Source organism: Schistocerca americana, chromosome 7 (assembly GCF_021461395.2).
Source record: "Schistocerca americana isolate TAMUIC-IGC-003095 chromosome 7, iqSchAmer2.1, whole genome shotgun sequence".
Classification (NCBI taxonomy): Eukaryota; Metazoa; Arthropoda; class Insecta; order Orthoptera; family Acrididae; genus Schistocerca; species Schistocerca americana.
In genome coordinates this window covers 360,131,091-360,155,274 of record NC_060125.1, presented here as the reverse complement: position 1 = coordinate 360,155,274, position 24,184 = coordinate 360,131,091, and the positions used below count along the sequence as shown (strand labels likewise).

General features: G+C 41.8%; 1 protein-coding gene and 1 pseudogene across 1 annotated transcript in view; both read left to right on the top strand.

Moving 5' to 3' along the window:
• LOC124622224 (juvenile hormone esterase-like) overlaps positions 1 to 23,960 on the top strand; it is a 103,891-nt gene extending 79,931 nt beyond the window's left edge. The window contains exons 9-10 of the mRNA XM_047147877.1: positions 16,997 to 17,129; positions 23,741 to 23,960. Of these exons, the coding sequence (XP_047003833.1) occupies positions 16,997 to 17,129; positions 23,741 to 23,888 (281 nt within the window). The 3' untranslated portion in view covers positions 23,889 to 23,960. The remainder of the gene's footprint in view (positions 1 to 16,996; positions 17,130 to 23,740) is intronic.
• On the top strand, positions 11,564 to 11,681 carry LOC124623302 (annotated as a pseudogene).
• Positions 23,961 to 24,184: the final 224 nt, after the last annotated feature.

Below are 24,184 nucleotides of genomic sequence, written 5' to 3'. Positions count from 1 at the left end.
GTTTTCTGGATGTTACATCACTATTTCTAGCATAATGCTGGGTGCTGGCTTGCGATAGTATGGGCGGCTTTTTTCCGTTAATGCCCGTGTGTCTGCTTCCATTTTGATGGCCAGTTGATAAATCACTTCACACACAAACAAAAAGCCGCCCATACTGTCGCAAGCTAGCACCAAGCATTATGCTAGAAACACTGATGTGACATCCAAAAACCATCTGAAGATGAACCTGAAAAGTTTCGAAAACCGGTTTATGGAATAATAAATAACTATTCAAAAAAGTGCCTGGTTCCAGTTTTATGTATTTACATTCAATTGGCAGTCACGGGTTCTAAAATATCCGTAATGGATAAGCTTAATTTCATTTGTGCTACTCTTTATTATCTTCGTCTTTCTTCGGTTTGCTCTCAACCGATACTCTGTACTCATTAGACGGCTCATCCCATCAACAGTACCTATAATAATTATTGACTCTCATTGAGGATGGTAGTGTCGTCAGCGAATCTTCTCTTTCTGAAATTTTCTTTTATATCCATCATAGCTTCTTCGACGTATATTTTGAACGTTAGAGGAGAAAGACTGCATTCCTGTCTTACATCCTTTTTAATGTGACCATTGTACTGTAGTTTTTCAGTTCTTACTGTTCCCTCTTAGTTTTTGTACATATTTTACATTACCTGTCTTTCCCTATATCTTGCACGCATTTATCTGAACATTTCGAACATCTTTCATCATTTTACATGTCGAAAGATTATTCCAGTTCGTCAAATCCTAGAGAAGGTGTCTTGATTTTTCTTGCTTCCATTACCAGGCGTAACGTCACAACTGCTTCTTTGGTGACTTTACCTTCCTAAAGCCCCACTGATCATCTAACGGATCCTCAATTTTCTTTTCCATTCTTGTGTATATTATTCATTCTAGATACGTCGATGCATGAGCTCTTAAGCTGATTGTACGATAGTTTTCACACTTATCTACCTTTTCTGTGTTCAGGATTGTATGGCTAATAATTTTCAGGAAGTCTGATGGCATGCCCCAGTCTCAATAGACTCTAGTCACCAACTTCAGTGGTCGTTTGGTTGCCACTTCCCCTGGTAATTTCAGAAATTCCGAAGAAATGTCTGTGCCACTGACTTACTTGATTTCAAGTTGTTCATTGTTCTGTCTAACTCTCATACTGGATTACCTAACATTTCATCTTCCATTACGTCCTAGATAGTTCCTCCTACTCGTAGATGCTTTTAGGGTATTATTTCCACCTATCTGTTGTGCGTTTAATAGTGTAAGTCCTCTTGCACTCTTAATATTGACACCTCTGGCTTTAATTTCTCCGAAAGTTGTTTTGCATTTTCTATACGCTAAATGAGTCCATCAGACGATAATGTCTTTCTCAATTTCTTCCCTTTTTTCCATCAGACATTTCGATTTAGGGTTTCAGTATTCAAATCTTTTCATGAACATTTTTGTACTTGCTTTTTAGTCGATCGATTGAATCCTTTCTTGTGCTACCCAATGATTTATTCACAGTTGCCTACCTTGTACTTAAATTTTCTGACCAAATTTTGTGACTGTCTTTTTTGATAAAACATTCGAGCGGAGCGAAAATAAAGGATTTCCCAGAGATTACACAACGGGTTATTGTCCGATTACACATAGCCAAATGAAATTTGGCATGTGGACAAATAAGGTACCAAATTGATTAGCGTAAGGTTTAGTATTGCAAGAAAAGCTTCAATCGTTTGAAAGTAATCACGATAATTAAAAAATTTAATTAATGATTTGAAGGAGAATTTTTGGGCAATTTTCGTAGAGCGCATCTAACTGATTATTGATGCATCTAGTTCCGAAAAAAAATTTTATTGCTTGCAAGTAATCAGGGTGATTAAGAAAAACATTAATAATTTGAGTTAAAACTTTTGTCCGAATTTTCATAGCCAAACTAACTCTGAGGAATGGGCAATTGGGCTATCAAATTGACCAGCGTGAAGCCTAGTTCCGAATAAGAAGGTTAACTTCGTGAACCAATCATGGTAATTAATAAAAACTTAAATAGCGATTTGAGGGAAAACTGAAATATTTCACAAACAGCTGCTGTGTGCTGTAAAGTGCCAAAGGTAACAAATCAGAGCATGAATTGAAACTTCTCTACTTTCTTGTGATCTGTGGACTCTTAATAATAATACATTACCGATTTATATTTAAATATCTTATATTTCATGCTTTCTGAATACAATTAGCAAATACAAAAATTGAGAAAGGAATCAATTATTTTGTGAAACGATTTGTCTGAAACAACGAAATAAAATAGATTAGGGAAACATTTGACGTGTCTTTCAGTCTGCTCGAAGTTATGTACAGCAAATGAGGTGCCAAATGACAATTTGAAGTTCAGTGTTTAACTTATGATCTTAGAATTTTAAACAACACTAGATGGTATGTGTCTGGTGGAATTTCACTCAGCGGTCTTCTTCACCTCACTAACGTATTAGCATCTCAGCTGCTATACATACTTCGAGCATCACTTAAAGGTGCAAGTAATGTTTCTCTAATCAATTTCATCAAATAATTTATTTAGAGATGTCCATTCTTCTTCAACTGAACTGCCTACTTTGTTATTCATTATAGAGGTACCTGCACCCTTGGAGAACTTCAAATGCACCTCATCGTTCCTCAGTAATTCAGTATTCCACTTCCTTCAAGTGTTCCTGGTGGTTCTCTTAAATTTTAGCTTAGTATTCGTTATTACTAAATTGTAGTCTGAGCTTATATGCGCTCCCGGGTACGCTTTACAATTCACTATTTCATTTCAGAATCACTGTTTGGCCGTGATCTAGTCCAGATGGGAACTTTCCGTGTTTACAGGGCTCTTCCCAGTACACCTCCTCACTTTCAGCAATGTATTAGCTATTACAAGATGAAATTTAATGTAGAACTTTGCTGTCTTTCTCCTCTCTCATTCCTATTATCAAATCCATATTCTCCCTTAACACCATTTTCAGTTTCTTCCCCTACTACAGAGTTTACATACTGAATTAGACGTTGTGCATCCTGATATACTTCTTCTGACCCTTCGTCCTCTGCTTGTGTCTTCGGCATATATACCTCTACATCTACATCTACATTTATACTCCGCAAGCCACCCAACGGTGTGTGGTGGAGGGCACTTCACGTGCCACTGTCATTACCTCCCTTTCCTGTTCCAGTAGCGCATGGTTCGCGGGAAGAACGACTGCCGGAAAGCCTCCGTGCGCGCTCGAATCTCTCTAATTTTACATTCGTGAGATATAAGTAGGGGGAAGCAATATATTCGATACCTCATCCAGAAACGCACCCTCTCGAAATCTGGACAGCAAGCTACACCGCGATGCAGAGCGCCTCTCTTGCAGAGTCTGCCACTTGAGTTTGCTAAACATCTCCGTAACGCTGTCACGCTTACCAGATAACCCTGTGATGAGGCGCGCCGCTCTTCTTTGGATCTTCTCTATCTCCTCCGTCAACCCGACCAGGTACGGATTCCACACTAATGAGCAATACTCAAGTTTAGGTCGAACGAGTGTTTTGTAAGCCACCTCCTTTGTTGATGTACTACATTTTCTAAGGACTCTCCCAATGAATCTCAACCTGGTACCCGCCCTACCAACAATTAATTTTATATGATCATTCCACTTCAAATCGTTCCGCACGCATACTCCGAGATATTTTACAGAAGTAACTGCTACCAGTGTTTGTTCCGCTATCATATAATCATTCAATAAAGGATCCTTCTTTCTATGTATTCGCAATATATTACATTTGTCTATGTTAAGGGTCAGTTGCCACTCCCTGCACCAAGTGCCTATCCGCTGCAGATCTTCCTGCATTTCGCTGCAATTTTCTAATGCTGTAACTTCTCTGTATACTACAGCATCATCCGCGAAAAGCCGTATGGAACTTCCGACACTATCTACTAGCTCATTTATATACACTCCTGGAAATGGAAAAAAGAACACATTGACACCGGTGTGTCAGACCCACCATACTTGCTCCGGACACTGCGAGAGGGCTGTACAAGCAATGATCACACGCACGGCACAGCGGACACACCAGGAACCGCGGTGTTGGCCGTCGAATGGCGCTAGCTGCGCAGCATTTGTGCACCGCCGCCGTCAGTGTCAGCCAGTTTGCCATGGCATACGGAGCTCCATCGCAGTCTTTAACACTGGTAGCATGCCGCGACAGCGTGGACGTGAACCGTATGTGCAGTTGACGGACTTTGAGCGAGGGCGTATAGTGGGCATGCGGGAGGCCGGGTGGACGTACCGCCGAATTGCTCAACACGTGGGGCGTGAGGTCTCCACAGTACATCGATGTTGTCGCCAGTGGTCGGCGGAAGGTGCACGTGCCCGTCGACCTGGGACCGGACCGCAGCGACGCACGGATGCACGCCAAGACCGTAGGATCCTACGCAGTGCCGTAGGGGACCGCACCGCCACTTCCCAGCAAATTAGGGACACTGTTGCTCCTGGGGTATCGGCGAGGACCATTCGCAACCGTCTCCATGAAGCTGGGCTACGGTCCCGCACACCGTTAGGCCGTCTTCCGCTCACGCCCCAACATCGTGCAGCCCGCCTCCAGTGGTGTCGCGACAGGCGTGAATGGAGGGACGAATGGAGACGCGTCGTCTTCAGCGATGAGAGTCGCTTCTGCCTTGGTGCCAATGATGGTCGTATGAGTGTTTGGCGCCGTGCAGGTTAGCGCCACAATCAGGACTGCATACGACCGAGGCACACAGGGCCAACACCCGGCATCATGGTGTGGGGAGCGATCTCCTACACTGGCCGTACACCACTGGTGATCGTCGAGGGGACACTGAATAGTGCACGGTACATCCAAACCGTCATCGAACCCATCGTTCTACCATTCCTAGACCGGCAAGGGAACTTGCTGTTCCAACAGGACGATGCACGTCCGCATGTATCCCGTGCCACCCAACGTGCTCTAGAAGGTGTAAGTCAACTACCCTGGCCAGCAAGATCTCCGGATCTGTCCCCCATTGAGCATGTTTGGGACTGGATGAAGCGTCGTCTCACGCGGTCTGCACGTCCAGCACGAACGCTGGTCCAACTGAGGCGCCAGGTGGAAATGGCATGGCAAGCCGTTCCACAGGACTACATCCAGCATCTCTACGATCGTCTCCATGGGAGAATAGCAGCCTGCATTGCTGCGAAAGGTGGATATACACTGTACTAGTGCCGACATTGTGCATGCTCTGTTGCCTGTGTCTATGTGCCTGTGGTTCTGTCAGTGTGATCATGTGATGTATCTGACCCCAGGAATGTGTCAATAAAGTTTCCCCTTCCTGGGACAATGAATTCGCGGTGTTCTTATTTCAATTTCCAGGAGTGTATATTGTGAAAAGCAATGGTCCCATAACACTCCTCTGTGGCACGCCAGAGGTTACTTTAACGTCTGTAGACGTCTCTCCATTGAGAACAACATGCTGTGTTCTATTTGCTAAAAACTCTTCAATCCAGCCACACAGCTGATCTGATATTCCGTAGGCTCTTACTTTGTTTATCAGGCGACAGTGCGGAACTGTATCGAACGCCTTCCGGAAGTCAAGGAAAATGACATCTACCTGGGTGCCTGATCTAATATTTTCTGGGCCTCATGAACAAATAAAGCGAGTTGGGTCTCACACGCTCGCTGTTTCCGGAATCCATGTTGACTCCTACAGAGTAGATTCTGGGTTTCCAGAAACGACATGATACGCGAGCAAAAAACATGTTCTAAAATTCTACAACAGATCGACGACAGAGATATAGGTCTATAGTTTTGCGCATCTGCTCGACTACCCTTCTTGAAGACTGGGACTACCTGTGCTCTTTTCCAATCATTTGGAACCTTCCGTTGCTCTAGAGACTTGCGGTACACGGCTGTTTGAAGGGGGGCAAGTTCTTTCGCGTACTCTGTGAAGAATCGAATTGGTATCCCGTCAGGTCCAGTGGACTTCCCTCTGTTGATTGATTTCAGTTGCTTTTCTATTCCTTGGACACTTATTTCGATGTCAGCCATTTTTTCGTTTGTTCGAGGATTTAGAGGAGGAACTGCAGTGCGGTCTTCCTCTGTGAAACAGCTTTGGAAAAAGGTGTTTAGTATTTCAGCTTTACGCGTATCATCCTCTGTTTCAGTGCCATCATCATCTCGGAGTGGCTGAACTATTGTTGGCGTTCGTTTGCTGTCGATTCTGACGAGGATAATACCATCAGTGAGCTGTGCACAGTAACTCACTCTCTGCCCTATCTTCATATTTGTGATGAATCTTACTCTAGTTATACCGCTGGCTGCTGCTATTTCAATAACCCTATATTCGTCTGACGATAAATCCTTGCTTCATTCCATTTCGCTACACTGAAACCACCTATATCTTTAATGGACGTTTGCATTTGTCTGGTAAGATTTTCTAGCTTCTCGTCCACATAAAAACATCTGACATTACACGCTTCGACTCGTTGGTTACATCTTCCTTTACAGTCTCCTTCTGTAAATCTGAATGGGGAACTAATCTTGAATTATTTACCAGTGGAGAGATCATCATGACACTTTGTGAATTAAAGGCTGCATTTCTACGTACACATCTATACTCCGCAAGCCCCGCTGTGTGTGGCATAGGGTACTTTATGCATCACTGTCACTTCCCCTCTTTCCTGTTCCAGTCACAAGTGATTCGCAAGAACGACTGCCAGTAAGCAGTGGACTTAAATCTCTTTTATCTTCATGGTCTTTTCGCGAGGTATACGTAGGAGGAAGCAATACAGGGTGTCCCAGAAATGTTGCGGCAAACTTCGAGGTGTTGTTGCAGCTGATTGCCACAATCGCCAATGTAGACATGGAGTTACCTGCTGCTTAGAGTCCTTGTCTCCTATGAGCGCAATGCCCTGTTGCCTCGATAGATGACGGTTTTGGACAAGGGTGTCCATCTGTAGTTTATTTCTCTCCAGGAACCTCTAAAATCTCGAATGTTTCTTGGCATACAGAAGAAAAAAACTGCAGTTGGAAACCCGCGTCCAAAACCGTCATCCAACGAGGCAACAGAGCATCGTATTCAAAGGAGACAAGTCCGTTCTACACAGCAACTAGCTTCATCTTCTCCACTGGCGCTCGTGTCAACCAGCCGCGATCACTGAACAACAAACAACATTGCGAGACATTCTGCCTACCGTCCGTCAGTGTACGAAGTCACGTTTCTTGCCGAAAGGGTGGTCTGATGGCAGGCGCAGGCGCATGTAACTTCAACGTTCTGTAGCGTCTTTGGATGACGTTTCTGGACACGGATTCCTACCCTCGATTCGTTGCTCAGGATACCCTCTACAACCCCTAGAAGTCTGTTCATAAATTTCTGGAACGCTCTGTATATTGGTTGACTCTTCTAGGAAGTACGTTTTCGGAACTTTTGAAGTGATGCAAAACGCCTCTCTTGCGGCGCCTGCCACTGGAGTTCGTTGATTATCTTCGTGATGCTTTCGTGATTACTAAATGTACCTCTGATGAAACACGCTGCTCCTCTTTGGATCGCCTCTATTTCCTTTATCAATCCTACTTGGTGCAGGTCCCATACTGACGCGCAACATTCAAGTATTTGTTGAACGAGGGTTTTGTAAGCTACCTCCTTCGCTGATGCACTACATTTCCTGAGGATTCTCCCAATGAATCACAGTCTGGCATCGGCATTTTCTGTGATTAGTCTTATGTTGCGTGGAAATAGAGTGCGTGTCTTTAATATGGTGTCCCCATTGCCTTCTGCATCCTCATGTCGTAGATCTTTACTGATACTTCCACCTTTTAGTGGCAGTTCCCCATCCCAAGGGCAACGGGTTGTCCTGAAACTCTGTCGACTCCTCCGACCTCGAGGATGAGTCCTTATACCGAAATTCTGCAGCCACCAATGCTGATTAGTATTATTTGAAATTAAATCAGCGTCTGGCTCCGAACACGCAATGCAGGATTTTTAGATTATTTGTCAAAGACGCAACACTTTCAATCTTTCATTTTTGTCTTCTTTCTTTCTATATGTTTCTTTGCCGTATTTTCGTCAGTGATTCCGTGCAGATGTCATACGACATTTTTCAAATTCAATCAAAGAGAATCTCTACTCAGTTTCATTATTATTATATTATTATTACGGAGGGTACCCAATACCCTCGTCGAACACGCTGAGCTATCGCGCCGGCATCCTTAGACCTTAGGTGACTTACCCCGTATCTGTGTTGCAAAAGTAAAAACAGTAGCACACACATTTCGTCTTAGCAGCTCCGAACTATCTTCTTCGCTGTATTTACGATGCAGCATGCTGTGGTACCCCAACTTCTTCCTGAAATTTAATAGAAAATCCTTTCTAGTGACGACCCCTCTTCATTTGTTTTTCTGCTCCACGCTTATTTATTTTTTACCTTTCAGTAGCCTATCCTCGAAGCGGTCGAAAGTAGAAAATATCTACCTTTCTCCGGAGAAACAATTTCGAAAGACAGTTTTTAATATTTCAGCCTTGATGTAATGGTATTTCGTTTCGGTGTCATCGTAACGAGCGAGCATCTAGAAGGCAATTTTGATCCACAAAAAATAAAGCAGAAACTGAGGTCTAGTTGATGATCATTACGATAACACCTAAACGAAATATCATTACACTAGGACTCGTAGATTGTTTCTTTCTCAGAATGTACTGCACACTTCTCGCATACTTGCCCTTATAGCAGTACTGCTTACCATATGTACTTCAGCAAAAGATTCGGCCTCTTTTAATCTACAATGTCGCTTTCTCTGCTTCATGATACGCTGTATTCTCTTGTAATTATTCAGTGTGTGTGATATGTGGCCTTTAATTAATCTCAGTTTGAGCAGTTTGTTTCCTGTTACGCGTCTGATAGCGCCTAATAATTTCGTTGTCTTCCTTACTGTCTTACTACATTCTCAAATTGTGGTTCATCACTGTTGAACAACGACGTTATAATAGCTCTGTGGTTTCTTATCACTACCTCCAGTGAACAGAAAAGTTTCCATACTATCTAATTTGTTTAGCTCTTGAGTAGATACCTAACCAAGACACTCTAAAAGGTACTCTAAATGTGTGTTTCTAACAATCTGTAGTTTACAGACTAAAATATCCTCCCTGCCCCTTCCACTTGATCAAGAAGATTCTTCTTCTTTCGTTGAGCCCTACTTTGGAGTACGTTAAATCAATTAATTTTTAACGTTCTCTGTCTTTCGATTAGCCCGGTATTGTTTCATTCTTCCTTATATTGCTTTCCTTTCTTCTTCAGAGGTTTACATTGTTCGTTTGGTTTTCACTTTGACTTGGAACCTCTCTTTCTTGTCTGTGATTTTTTTTTCAGTTTTATCTATGAGCATGTTTTGTGATTTAGAGTTCTCTTACGTCTATCTCCGTTTCATTAAACCAATTTGGTTGTTTTTTGCGGAAGCAGTCAAATGTTATTATTAATCTATTTGAGTTCATTCTGAGAATGTGTCCATAAAAATCAGGTCCTCTTTTCCTCATTGTGTCTGGAAGTTTCTCGGTAGTTTGGGAAAGGGTCTCATTTTTTACCTGAATTAGTTTGTTATTGTGGAATCTGGGGCCAAGGATTTTTCTTAATATCTTCCTTACTTTGATCTCCAGCCTTTCAGCTGGGCCATGGTTGGTGATGGACAAAGTTTCGGTTACGTAAGGACTCTGGACTGATTACTGTACTATGACACCTTATTTTTACATCCCATGGGAGGTACTGTTTGTTATATATGTTTTTGGTGAGTTCGAAGGCCAGTTCAGCGTTAAAGCTTCTAGATTCCATTGTCTCTTTCTCGAGGGCATTCCAGCTGATCCATTCTCCAAGATCTTTGAATTATTTTACGATCTCTATTTATTTATTGTCCCACTTTAAAACATTTTGGTGGGTTTTTATGTTTGTCATTATCTTGGTCTTTTAAAGGATATTTTGAGAGCTAGTTTTTGAGCTTGTTTTTGTAGGTCTCGGACTAGTAGGGCCATATTATCTGCAAAGGCTAGACAATTAACTTTGATACCTTTGTTTTTTTGTTCCTAGTCGAATTCTACTATGAATCTTCATATTCCACTCTCCGATTACTTTTTCTAGTGGGCAGTTAAATAGCAATGGCGAGAGTCCATCTCACTGGCATACCACAGTTTTTATCTCAAAACGGTATTAGGGTTCTCACATGAATTTTACTTTGGAGTACGTGTTCGTAATGGTATCTCTAATTAGGTGTATGTGTGGTTTGCTTCTTTTAATCTAGAGATGAGGGATTCTCCGGCATAATGGATCTTGTGCTTTCTGAAACCCATGAATGTGATAACATATGATTATGCTCTTGATTTTTGATAGGTCACGAGGTTTTTGAGATTCAGACTTTGTTCTGGACAGAATCTTCCTTTGCTGAAACCCGCTTGGTATTTTTCAAGTTGATCGAGGTTCTGCCCTGTGTAGTGTGACTTAAGGAATATCTTATGGAATTGGTGGATGAGAGCCGGCTTCCATTCATCTGGGATTCTTTCAGTTATCCAGATGTCTTAGAAGATGTTTTGGAGACAGTCTGTGGCATTTTTGTTGACATTTTTCCAAGATTCAGCTGTGATTTGGTTCTCGCCTATAAAGTTTTTGAGATTTGAAATTAATGCATGTAATTCCTCGGTGGACGATTCAGAGTTAGGTCGGGTTGATTGTTGTTGAGGTCTTAAGGTCCATTTTTTCTGTGAGTTCTTCACAGTTGAGGTGGTTCATATTTTCCAGTTACCGCTGTTGTTGCGGGCAATACTTCAGTTTTTGTTTCGGAGCTGTAGGGCCGGTGGGCTGTATTTGATTAGTACTTGTTTAACAGTCTTACGAAAGTTCTTTGTCTTGTTTTTGATTAAGTCTTCGTTGATCTGAAACAGAAGATTCTTTTGATATTTTTGTTCATTAATCTTCTTACGTTTAAGAAGGTTTGTCTGTTTTGATAATTTTTTTGTGATTACTGCTGTTGTCACGATTTTCTTCTCACTTCAAGGAATCTGTCACATTCTTCTGTCCACTAGGCATGTTTTCTGGCTTTGCTTATGGGAGCTAACTGTTGGCTTTACTTATTAGTCTTTCTTTTAGTTGATCCCAGATTTGGTTTTGCATGTCTTCAGTTCCGAGGGGAGGCCCCTAGGATTTTATTATCTTTCCTGGATCTGATTTCCTTCTTTTGGGGTTGTTGGTTCCGTTGTTCCTTTTGGGGATGATTTTGAGTTTTATTTTAGAAAAGTAGTGATCAGAATCTAGGTTGGCTCCTCGAAGAACTTTGACGTTTTGTGTTTCTTTGACGAACTTCAATTCGATTGTCTCGTGATCGAGTTGGAATTCACCTAGGTGGGGGTTTCGTGGGACACATGTTTTCTGTTTCCGAGATAGCTTTTTAAAGGATATGAATTTCAGGATCATGTTGTGTGCTTGGCATAATTCTCTCATCTGATACCATTTTGATTAGTTCTGCTACGTGCTCGGTAGCTTCCACTTTTTCTTTCTTTTTGTATTTCTTCTCCTTTACTCTCTGGGCATACGGCCTTGCCGCAGTGGTAACACCGGTTCCCGTCAGATCACCGAAGTTAAGCGCTGCTGGGCTGGGCTAGCACTTGGATGGGTGACCAGCCAGTCTGCCGAGCGCTGTTGGCAAAACGGGGTGCACTCAGCCCTTGTGAGGCAAACTGAGGAGTTATTTGATTGAGAAGTAGCGGCTCCGGTCTTGTAAACTGACATATGGCCGGGAGAGCGGTGTGCTCACCACATGCCCCTCCATATCCACATCCAGTGACGCCTGTGGGGTGAGGATGACACGGCGGCCGGTCGGTACCGTTGGGCCTTCCAAGGCCTGTTCGGACGGCATTGAAGTCCCCGATAGAAACGACATTGTGCTTTTCAGGATTTTTTGCATAAAATCATCGAGTATGTCCCAAAAACCGTTTCAGCCTTTCTTTGTCCTTTTTGTTGTCTTCATTTATGGGGGCTTGTGCACTAACGATGATGTATGCTTTGTCAGCAGATTTGTAGGGAGTGTGGAGAGTCCTTCAGATTGTGATTCAAGATTGATAAAGGAGTACAAAATATTTTTGTCTATTGCGAAGCCAGTTCCAAGCTGTGGTGTGTTTACCATAATTATTTGCTTAACTTTCCCCTCTTCCCCATGAACCATGGACCTTGCCGTTGGTGGGGAGGCTTGCGTGCCTCGACGATACAGATAGCCGTACCGTAGGTGCAACCACAACGGAGGGATATCTGTTGAGAGGCCAGATATACGTGTGGTTCCTGAAGAGGGGCAGCAGCCTTTTCAGTAGTTGCAGGGGCAACAGTCTGGATGATTGCCTGATCTGGCCTTGTAACACTAACCAAAATGGCCTTGCTGTCCTGGTACTGCGAACGGCAGAAAGCAAGGCGAAACTACAGCTGTAATTTTTCCCGAGGGCATGCAGCTTTACTGTATGATTAAATGATGATGGCGTCCTCTTGGGTAAAATATTTCGGAGGTAAAATAGTCCCCCATTCGGATCTCCAGGCGGGGACTACTCAAGAGTATGTTGTTATCAGGAGAAAGAAAACTGGCGTTCTACGGATCGGAGCGTGGAATGTCAGATCCCTTAATCGGGCAGGTAGGTTAGAAAATTTAAAAAGGGAAATGGACAGGTTAAAGTTAGATGTAGTGGGAATTAGTGAAGTTCGGTGGCACGAGGAACAAGAATTTTGGTCAGGTGAATACAGGGTTATAAATACAAAATCAAATAGGGGTAATGCAGGAGTAGGTTTAATAATGAATAAAAAAACAGGAGTATGGGTAAGCTACTAAAAACAGCATAGTGAACGCATTATTGTGGCCAAGATAGACACGAAGCCCACGCCTACTACAGTAGTATAAGTGTTGTAGTGTTGTGGGTTGGCAGGAGAGCCAACACCGTTAATAGAGGAAGCCGAAAGGCACGCGTTTTAGCTCACGCAGGCTGGCGTGAGGTCTGGAACAGGACAAAGAAATTAGACTTTAGAAAAAACGGACGTAGCTGGTGGAATACTTAACTTTAATCCATTAATGGTGAACGTCGTTCTGGCGGTACATGAATCACAAGATCAATAGCAACTGATAATGGCGCCTTGCTAGGTCGTGGTAAGACAGAGATTTAGGAACCAGGTTTTAAATTGTAAGACATTTCCAGGGGCAGATGTGGACTCTGGCCACAATCTATTGCTTATGAACTGTAATTAAAACTGAAGAAACTGGAGAAAGGTGGAAATTTAAGGAGATGGTACCTGGATAAACTGAAAGAACCAGAGGTTGTAAGAGTTTCAGGGCGAGCATAAGGGAACAATTGACAGGAATGGGGGAAAGAAATACAGTAGAAGCAGAATGGGTAGCTTTGCGAGATGAAACAAGGAAGGCAGCAGAGGATCAAATAGGTAAAAAGACGAGGGCTAGTAGAAACCCTTGGGTAACAGAATAAATATTGAATTTAATTGATGAAAGGAGAAAATATAAAAATGCAGTAAATGTAGCAGGCAAAAAGGAATACAAACGTCTCAAAAATGGTATCGACAGGCAGTGCAAAATGGCTAAGCAGGGATGGTTAGAGGACAAATGTAAGGATGTAGAGGCTTATCTCACTAGGGGTAAGATAGATACTGCCTACAGGAAAATTAAAGAGGCCTTTGGAGAAAGGAGAACCACTTGCATGAATATCAAGACCTCAGATGGAAACCCAGTTCTAAGCAAAGAAGGGAAAGCAGAAAGGTGGAAGGTGTATATAGATGGCCTATACAAGGGCGATGTACTTGAGGACAATATTATGGAAATGGAAGAAGATGTAGATGAAGATGAAATGGGAGATACGATACTGCGTGAAGAGTTTGACAGAGCACTGAAAGACCTGAGTCGAAACAAGGCCCCTGGAGTAGACAACATTCCATTAGAACTACTGACAGCCTTGGGAGAGTCAGTCCTGACAAAACTCTACCATCTGGTGAGCAAGATGTATGAGGCAGGCGAAATACCCTCAGACTTCAAGAAGAATATAATAATACCAATCCCAAAGAAAGCAGGTGTTGACAGATGTGAAAATTACCGAACTATCAGTTTAATAAGTCACAGCTACAAAATTCCTAACGCGAATTCTTTACAGACGAATCGAAAAACTGGTAGAAGCCGACCTCGGGGAAGATCAGTTTGGGTTCCGTAGAAATGTTGGAACACGTGAGGCAATACTGACCCTACGACTTATCTTAGAAGAAAGATTAAGGAAAGGCAAACCTACGTTTCTAGCATTTGTAGACTTAGAGAAAGCTTTTGACAATGTTGATTGGAATACTCTCTTTCAAATTCTGAAGGTGGCAGGGGTAAAATGCAGGGAGCGAAAGGCTATTTGCAATTTGTACAGAAACCAGATGGCAGTTATTAGAGTTGAGGGACATCAAAGGGAAGCAGTGGTTGGGAAGGGAGTGAGACAGGGTTGTAGCCTATCCCCAATGTTATTCAATCTGTATATTGAGCAAGCAATGAAGGAAACAAAAGAAAAGTTCGGAGTAGGTATTAAAATCCATGGAGAAGAAATAAAAACTTTGAGGTTTGCCGATGACATTGTAATTCTGTCAGAAACAGCAAAGGACTTGGAAGAACAATTGAACGGTATGGATAGCGTCCTGAAAGGTGGATATAAGATGAACATCAACAAAAGCAAAACGAGGACAATGGAATGTAGTCGAATTAAGTCGGGTGATGCTGAGGGAATTATATTAAAAAATTACACTTAAAGTAGTAAAGGAGGTTTGCTATTTGGGGAACAAAATAACTGATGATGTTTGGAGTAGAGAGGATATAAAATGTAGACTGGCAATGGCAAGGAAAGCGTTTCTGAAGAAGAAAAATTTGTTAACATCGAGTATAGATTTAAATACCAGGAAGTCGTTTCTGAAAGTATTTGTATGGACTGTAGCCAATAGTTTAGACAAGAAGAGAATAGAAACTTTCGAAATGTGGTGCTACAGAAGAATGCTGAAGATTAGATGGGTCGATCACATAACTAATGAGGAGGTATTGAATAGAATTGGGGAGAAGTGGAGCTTGTGGCACAACTTGACTAGAAGAAGGGATCGGTTGGTAGGACATGTTCTGAGACATCGAATGATCACCAATTTAGTATTGGAGGGCAGCGTGGAGGGTAAAAATCGTAGAGGGAGATCAAGAGATGAATACACTAAGCAGATTCAGAAGGATGTGGGTTGCAGTAGGTACTGGGAGATGAAGAAGCTTGCACAGGATAGAGTAGCATGGAGAGCTGCATCAAGCCAGTCTCAGGACTGAAGACCACAACAACAACAACTTTCCCCTTGTATATTCTGAAGCCTCCAGAATCAAAACTGTTTTCATCATAAATCTGGTTTATTGTAGGGCCGTTATGAGAATCTTGTGATTCTTGAAAGTGTATGTAAGATGTTCTAATTTTCCAGTTTCTAGAACAGAATTTTCGCTCAAAGTACCTATGTAACTTCATCTTGCTTGAGGTTCCAAGACTCTCCGACTCGTCTCTGTGTAATGCTGCAGACTCCACAGAATCCGCTTGTTTGCTTTTACGCACTTTGATGCAGTGGATTGTCCATATGGGGTAATTTTTTTTTACGTCAAACTCTTCCATGACTGATAATATCATGTATAGGGTTGTTCTGATTGTTATAGGCTCTAGTTTACGACCACTGTTGTTAACCCTAGAGGTATTTTTCAGCCACCCTTAACCTGGGGAAAAGAGACTTACAACAGGCCACCCAGTCTGAGGACAGTCGCCTCTGGATCTCGTTTCTGTTGGTCCGCGATTGGTATTGTATTTCCCACCTATCCCGCGTATCTGCAGAGGCTTTTCCTGTTCGCCATCTGGGGATGCGCCCGGTAGGGGAACAGAACAACCCCCCCCCCCGGATCAAGACCGGAATGATTCTTTCGAAAGGGTACGGCCTCTTTCTTTCTCCATTCTCCCCTAATCTGAGCTTGTGCTCCGTCTATAATGACCTCATTGTCGACGGGACGTTAAACACTCCTCCGGATGAAAAACATTGTATGTTATATTTTTCAATGTTTCTGTAAAGTGTACGTCGCTTCGATGCTTTAATTAGGTGACGAAAGATATATCCTTTTACTGTGTTATGTTCTATATTTAACGCCTGTCTTCACCCAGATTACCTGGCATTTTGACTCTACTTATATTTCATCAATCAGTGTTGAGTTTGTTATGTAAATGAATATTTCGCAACTGTTGGTATCTCTCCACCTTACCGACGTATATTGCATTTGAAATTTAAGATTTCGCTCCTACTTATGTCTAGTTTTAGTCACTTTCTGTACGAGCTATTGCATCCGCTTTAGCACTATTCACAAGTGAAAGTAATTGTGTGACTTTATCCCGAACGCTTCTGTGAAAAATCTAGAGGACTCACTATTGACTAAGTGCCTCACCAGACGTATCTGTAAGCAGCAGTTGCACGTGACGCCGTATCGTTTTTTCTTGCACTTCTAGCGGTTGCTGTTGCCCCTGCACGTCGTATCACCTTTTGTAAACGTAATGTAACATTATTCCTACCACAAGAGTTAGAGATGTCAATTTTCCCTTTCTTTAGCTTTGGGTAACATACTCTGCGTCAGTCCTTGGTACTTATCCGGCCAATAAGAAACAACTACGTTGCGGTTCCACCCGTTACCGACTACAGCTTTAACACGATTTAAGTTGTTAACTGAACTAGGTGGTTTAACAGTTAGTCTCAGCTAGAGTAATTGTTGTACATTCCACCACATTTGCAGCAGCGACACTGAAAATGCGTCTCAAACTACCTTAGGCGAAAATATACTTTCGTCAAAAGTACTACATAGTAGTGTAACTCTTGTAGTACTGTTGACAAAAAGTATTTTTACGCCTTGTATGGCTTGAGACATTCCCAACTATGTCTGATGTACAAATACTTTTCAGGTATGGTTCATGCAGGGGAAATTCTGTATTTGTTTCCGACCAACTCATCGGGACCAATCACGAATCCTAACTCCAACGACGGGAAGGTGGCAAATCAGTTGGCAACACTGTGGACCAATTTCCCCAAATACGGGTAAGTCCCATCAATAATGATTCTGATTACTTTATTTTATCTGGTAATAGTGCCCTGAATCATTAATCAGTTGAAAAGAGCTTCAGTCAGTCGCATTTATAACGTTACCCCGAAAAAGGTGTAAAGGCTATATCAAATACTACAGAATAACCACAATAATAATGCTTGGTCACTGAAAACAAAACGTTGGCTATTGCAATAGTCGTTGATGCGGTCAGATCCTGTAGAAAACAGCCCGACTGTCAACTGCGAACTGGTGTTTTTATTAACAACTTGCATTGAATTGAAGTATTCAACTGTCTTTACTGAAGTGAATGTGTGATACATCCTAGAGATCCTAGAGACTCGCGTGTCTCTGGACCTAGGTCCAACATTATTTTCCCGTAGTTGACACAACGTTGGCCCCTTATGTGTAAGGTGCATTAAGTGCAGCTGTTTCGTGTAGGTGGCTGGCAGACTACGTGTATGATGTAGTGTTTGTGGTGTTGATCGGGTTGAAAGACAAGGAAGAGGTTGCAAGATAGCGTTGGCACGTAACTTTCTCATCCCAAATGGCGCAAACGGCACCAAACAGCGTAACACCCTCACTGAGTAGCGAATTTGACTCAGGACCTCGAACGGAAATGTGGTGATCAGGAATTTTTCTTCTTAGCAGGTCAAATAATCCGTCCCCCCTGGATTCGAAATAACCACCACCGAGTCGTATGCCGAAACAATAACGCGCGTAAGCGATCTCGCCTACAAAGTTAGGGATATTTCGCAGATCCACCCCACTAGACACACACACACACACACACACACACACACACACACACACACACACACACACACTGCATGAGCCTGGCAACAAAGCAGCAAAATTTTCTTATTACCTTAACTACGAATATAAGTAAACCTTCAATGTTCATCCACAATCCAGCCAGCGTCTCCCATTTATCAAATCGTCAATATCTGATCGTTTCTGACCTACATCTATCATCAGTGACGAACACTACATCACAAGGAGGGGCTCTGAAATTTAGGGGCAGTTAACGGCTGATCTGTAACTGCAGTGTCCGGAACTCTGCCAACATTAGTGTACCCGTAGGTACAGTCGTCGCCCGAGTGAGAGATTGTTGATAGTATATTGAGAGATTCGCGCAACGGTGCACAACCGGCTAAAGCTGCGCCTGACATGGGTATAACATGTCCCTAGGAAAAACGCATCTTCGGTCACTCTTCTTTTAGGAATCATAAATCGTTTAACCATAAATTATAAAGATAAATTAGTGCAATCGGAAGTGAAATCAATTGACATCAGATGGGATACGGACGCCTGAAATGCGGACGAAAATGAAGATAAATGTTGTTGTTGTTGTGGTCTTCAGCCCTGAGACTGGTTTGATGCAGCTTTCCATGCTAATCTATCCTGTGCAAGCTCCTTCATCTCCCAGTACCTACTGCAACCTACATCCTTCTGAATCTGCTTAGTGTACCCATCTCTTGGTCTCCCTTTACAATTTTTACCCTCCACGCTGCCCTCCAATGCTAAATTTGTGATCCCTTGATGCCTCAGAACATGTCCTACCAACCGATCCCTTCTTCTAGTCAAGCTGTGCCACAAACTTCTCTTCTCCCCAATCCTATTCAATACCTCCTCATTAGTTACGTGATCTACCCATCTAATCTTCAACATTCTTCTGTAGCACCACATTTCGAAAGCTTCTATTCTCTTCTTGTCTAAACTATTTGTTGTCCATGTTTCACTTACATACATGGCTACACTCCATACAAATACTTTCAGAAACGACTTCCTGACACTTAAATCTGTACTCGATGTTAACAAATTTCTCTTCTTCAGAAACGCTTTCCTTGACATTGCCAGTCTACATTTTATATCCTCTCTACTTCGACAATCATCAGTTATTTTGCTCCCCAAATAGCAAAACTCCTTTACTACTTTAAGTGTCTCATTTCCTAATCTAATCCCCTCAGCATCAACCGACTTAATTCGACTACATTCCATTATCCTCGTTTTGCTTTTGTTGATGTTCATCTTATACCCTCCTTTCAAGACACTGTCCATTCCGTTCAACTGATCTTCCAAGTCCTTTGCTGTCTCTGACAGAATTACAATGTCATCGGCGAACCTCAAAGTTTTTATTTCTTCTCCCTGGATTTTAATACCTACTCCAAATTTTTCTTTTGTTTCCTTTACTGCTTGCTCAATATACAGATTGAATAACATCTGGGAGAGGCTACAACCCTTCCCAACCACTACTTCCCTTTCATGCCCTCGACTCTTATAACTGCCATCTGGTTTCTGTACAAATTGTAAATAGCCTTTCGCTCCCTATCTTTTACCCCTGCCACCTTCAGAATTTGAAAGAGAGTATTCCAGTCAACATTATCAAAAGCTTTCTCTAAGTCTACAAATGCTAGTAACGTAGGTTTGCCTTTCCTTAATCTTTCTTCTAAGATAAGTCGTAAGGTCAGTATAGTCTCACGTGTTCCAACATTTCTACGGAATTCAAACTGATCTTCCCCGAGGTCGGCTTCTACCAGTTTTTCCATTCGTCTGTAAAGAATTCGCGTTAGTATTTTGCAGCTGTGACTTATTAAACTGATAGTTCGGTAATTTTCACATCTGTCAACACCTGCTTTCTTTGGGATTGGAATTATTATATTCTTCTTGAAGTCTGAGGGTATTTCGCCTGTCTCGTACGTCTTGCTCACCATATGGTAGAATTTTGTCAGGACTGGCTCTCCCAAGGCCATCAGTAGTTCTAATGGAATGTTGTCTACTCTCGAGGCCTTGTTTCGACTCAGGTCTTTCAGTGCTCTGTCAAACTCTTCACGCAGTATCGTATCTCTCATTTCATCTTCATCTACATCCTCTTCCATTTCTATAATATTGTCCTCAAACACATTGCCCTTGCATAGACCCTCTATATACTCCTTCCACCTTTCTGCTTTCCCCTCTTTGCTTAGAACTGGGTTTCCATCTGACCTCTTGATATTCATACAAGTGGCTCTCTTTTCTCCAAAGGTGTCTTTAAGTTTCCTGTAGGCTGTATCTATCCTACCCCTAGCGAGATGAGCCTCTACATCCTTACATTTGTCCTCTAGCCATGCCTGCTTAGCCATTTTGCACTTCCTGTCGATCTCATTTTTGAGACGTTTGTTTTCCTTTTTGCCTGCTTCATTTACTGCATTTTTTTATTTTCTCCTTTCATCAATTAAATTCAGTATTTATTCTGTTACCCAAGGATTTCTACTAGCCCTCGTCTTTTTACCTACTTGATCCTCTGCTGCCTTCATTACTTCATCCCTCAGAGCTACCCATTCGCCTTCTACTGTATTTCTTTCCCCCATTCCTGTCAATTGTTCCCTTATGCTGTCCCTGAAACTCTGTACAACCTCTGGTTTACTCAGTTTATCCAGGTCCCATCTCCTTAAATTCCCACCTTTTTGCAATTTCTTCAGTTTTAATCTGCAGTTCATAACCAACAGATTGTGGTCAGAGTCCACATCTGCCCCTGTAAATGTCCTACACTTTTAAAACCTGGTTCCTAAGTCTCTGTCTTACCATTATATAATCTATCTGATACCTTTTAGTATCTCCAGGATTCTTCCATGTATACAACATGAAGATAAAATGAAGATAAAATAAAACCTAAATTAGGATATACAGTTTATTACTGTCACACAGAGAAAAGAGGAAATTAAGGTCTAGGTATGATTCCAAAACTGAAAATTAAAATTATTCATAATGAAGGACTTTCAGCCAAGATAGCAATACTTGTTTGAAAAGTAAACAAAAGAGATGCCATGTAAATTATTCAAGTGTTTCCACGAAGATGTTTACATTCTCACCAGGAAATGGAAGCCAAGATGGGAAATTCCATTATGAGTTGAAAATTGAAACTTAATAAGAAAGTATGACATATATTAAATAGCGACTATTTTGTTGAAAACTTTATATATATTACAGTCGACAGCGGTCATACATTCCTAAAATTTGCAAAGAAGAGCATATTTGTCGTTATCATTTCTTCGAAAATGAAACCTGTAGAAACTGACCAAGATCGGGACAAAATGGAATTGAAATGAAATTATATTTTATCAAACAATAAAGTAATTGTGCAGAATGTGACAATCCTAAACAATTTTACAATTGCAAGTGATCTGAAACTCAAAAGCTCCAGAACAAAAATAAAAACGAAATCTAGTACGAATCAGCCTTATCAGCTACCAACTCAGAAACGAATATTAAGAAGATTTGTTTAAAGATCAAAAGGTATTGCAGATTAAAGAAAATGCAGATTTTACAGGTGCAGATGAATGTGCACATTATTTTAACAAAGCTACTTATGCAGACACAAAAAGATGTTACAGATACGTAGAAAGCCCAAATTCAAAAAATTCAAGTGTAACACGGCAGCAATGAAAGAGACGAGAATTTCAAGGCAAAATTTAGAAAATCAGAAACTACTCTTGGCTACACATCACACTTCTTGAGTTAAGGTAGCAGATGGAGCTGTAGCTACCAACAGAGTGTTAGTATTAGTATTCCAATACTTCTTTAAACATGTGTAGTTTAAGAGACGAATCTAAAACATAGACAACAACTGATACAACGTTGAGATGATGTATTGGCTTCCAGTTAAAATGAGCAATATAAGAGGAATGGACTAAATTACTTACAGGCTATGTGGAGAAGAAAAAATTTCTTGCAAATTACATTAGTGCTGCATTTTTTTAGACCTATCAGACATCTGTCCATACCCTACACTGCCTTGAGAAATAAGAAATTTAACCAACCTATATTAGTATGTTGAAGAACATGTGCATCTGTTATTAACTGCAACTGATCGGTGGAGGATTTCGAGGAGGGAGCGCTTTAATCAGCTGCCCTTAAACCAAATGTACTTTGGAGGTTTGTGGACGATACTTTCATAGTGTGGCCTCATAGAGAAGATAAATTGATGGAGTTTCATCGCCACATCAGCTCCATTTATAACAACATTCGGTTCACCCTGAAAGTAGGGAAGGATGGTTGTCTTGTCTTTCTTGGATGTCTTGGTTAGACGAAAGAATGATGGCTATCTGCGGCATTCAGACTACTGTAAGTCGACTCATACTGATCGGAATTTGCAAGCGGTAAGTTATCACCAGTCGCAAACTTTAAGCATGTTTAAAACACCCATACACAGAGCTCATTTTGTCTCAGATTTAGATAGTTTGACTAAAAGGGTCGCCCAACTAATGACAGTGTTTAGAAAAAAAGTGGGTATTCCACCCAACAGATTAACAGGAGACTCTCAGTTAAAATCAATAATCAGGAAGTGGATAAAGAGGAGAACACGCCAGCAAAATCTTTGGCTCTTCTTCCTTTTGTGGCCTATATTTCGTTTAAAATATCAAGAACCCTCTGCAAATTTCAAGTGAAAGTTATTTTCCGTCCACCATCTAAGATCTCAGATCTTTTGGGATCGGTGAAGGACAACTTGTTGTTGTGGAAGGCGGGAATTTACAAAATGTTTTGTCAGTGTGATATAGTTCACATAGGACAAACCACACGCTCTGTGAAAGACTGCTAAACTGAACATGAACGTTGCAGTCACCTCTTGCAAGTCCGCTATTGCCGAACACTATTTCCACTGGATATTCAATGACGTACGATAGAACTATGATTCTGACCACAGCAACAATTTTGGGACTCCATTATTAAAGAATCCTTGGAAATACGTCTGGTGGAAAATCTGATGAACCGTGATAGCGGTTACCAGTTGGACAGTGCTTGGTACCCCATCATATCCACGATTTGTTCCAATCGGAAATGACAGAGGGCGCCAATGGCCGCGGCGAGCGGTAACACAGAGGACAGCTGAGTCACGCAGTTCCACCAGCGAGGGCACTGCAGTCGGGTAGTGTGGTCTGTCTTGCCAATTTTGACTTTTGCGCATAATACTCGCAACGGTCTACAAAAAGGCGGATCAGAGCAAGTCTTCGTCAGTCTTCGATGGCTCACCTGAAGATGACTGGCAGGTGCCCAGTAGAAATGTCGTACAATGAATTAAACGACGGCCGGCTGCAAGTCCGAAATTTGTTTGAACAGTGATCATGCTCTTTCGATGCGTTTCGACGGACTTCGCCAGTTTCAGCAGGATAATGAGACACCAACCACGTCCAGAATTGCTACAGAGTGGCTCCAGCAACACTCTTTTCAATTTAAACACTTCCGCTGGTCACCAAACTGTGATGCCTTGCAATGTGCTGCTCATAAGAGATCTCCACCCCTCGTACTCCTACAGATTTATGGACAGCACTCCAGGGTTCATGGTGTCAGTTCCCTCCAGTACTACTTCATACATTAGTCGAGTCCATGCCACGTCGTGTTGCGGCACTTCTGCGTACTCGCGGTGGCCCACACGATATGAGGCAGGTGTACCAGTTTCTTTCTCTCTTCAATATATTTTCCTGTATGTAAAAAGTGTATTTTCAATTCCCACACACATAAAAGTTAATTGCATATATTGAAGTTATTATAAAGCAACATTCCATTAACTGTTGGTTATACTTCCTGTAGGTGCACAGGCTAGATCACGGACCGGTCTTTCGTTTTCCAGGGATCCAGCGCCGTCTGGAAGTCCAGTGGTGTGGGAGAAGTTGACGGAGAATGCTTCCAACTACCTGGATATGGAATTGGAATTTGTGACACGTCAAGACTTGCTTAAGGAACGGATGGATTTCTGGAGGGATATACTATCTTCCTGATGATTTGTAGTTGTAATACTCTTTGTCATACAGTACACAGTGCTAAATAAACTTTCATCTGCTTAATTTATAGAACAGTATATCCTTACAATATCAGCCTTAATTCCATTTAAGGTTCTTACTTACAATTTATCTTTTAAAATATTGCACACTACTACATTCAATGAAGAGCACAAACATCTCTGATTTTTTATGTAGTTACCTTTGTTACGTCTGCAGTCGATCATACAAAAATCACATAGCTATTTAAGCAATTTTACTATAATAAATGTTTATAGAAATCAATATTTCCCTTA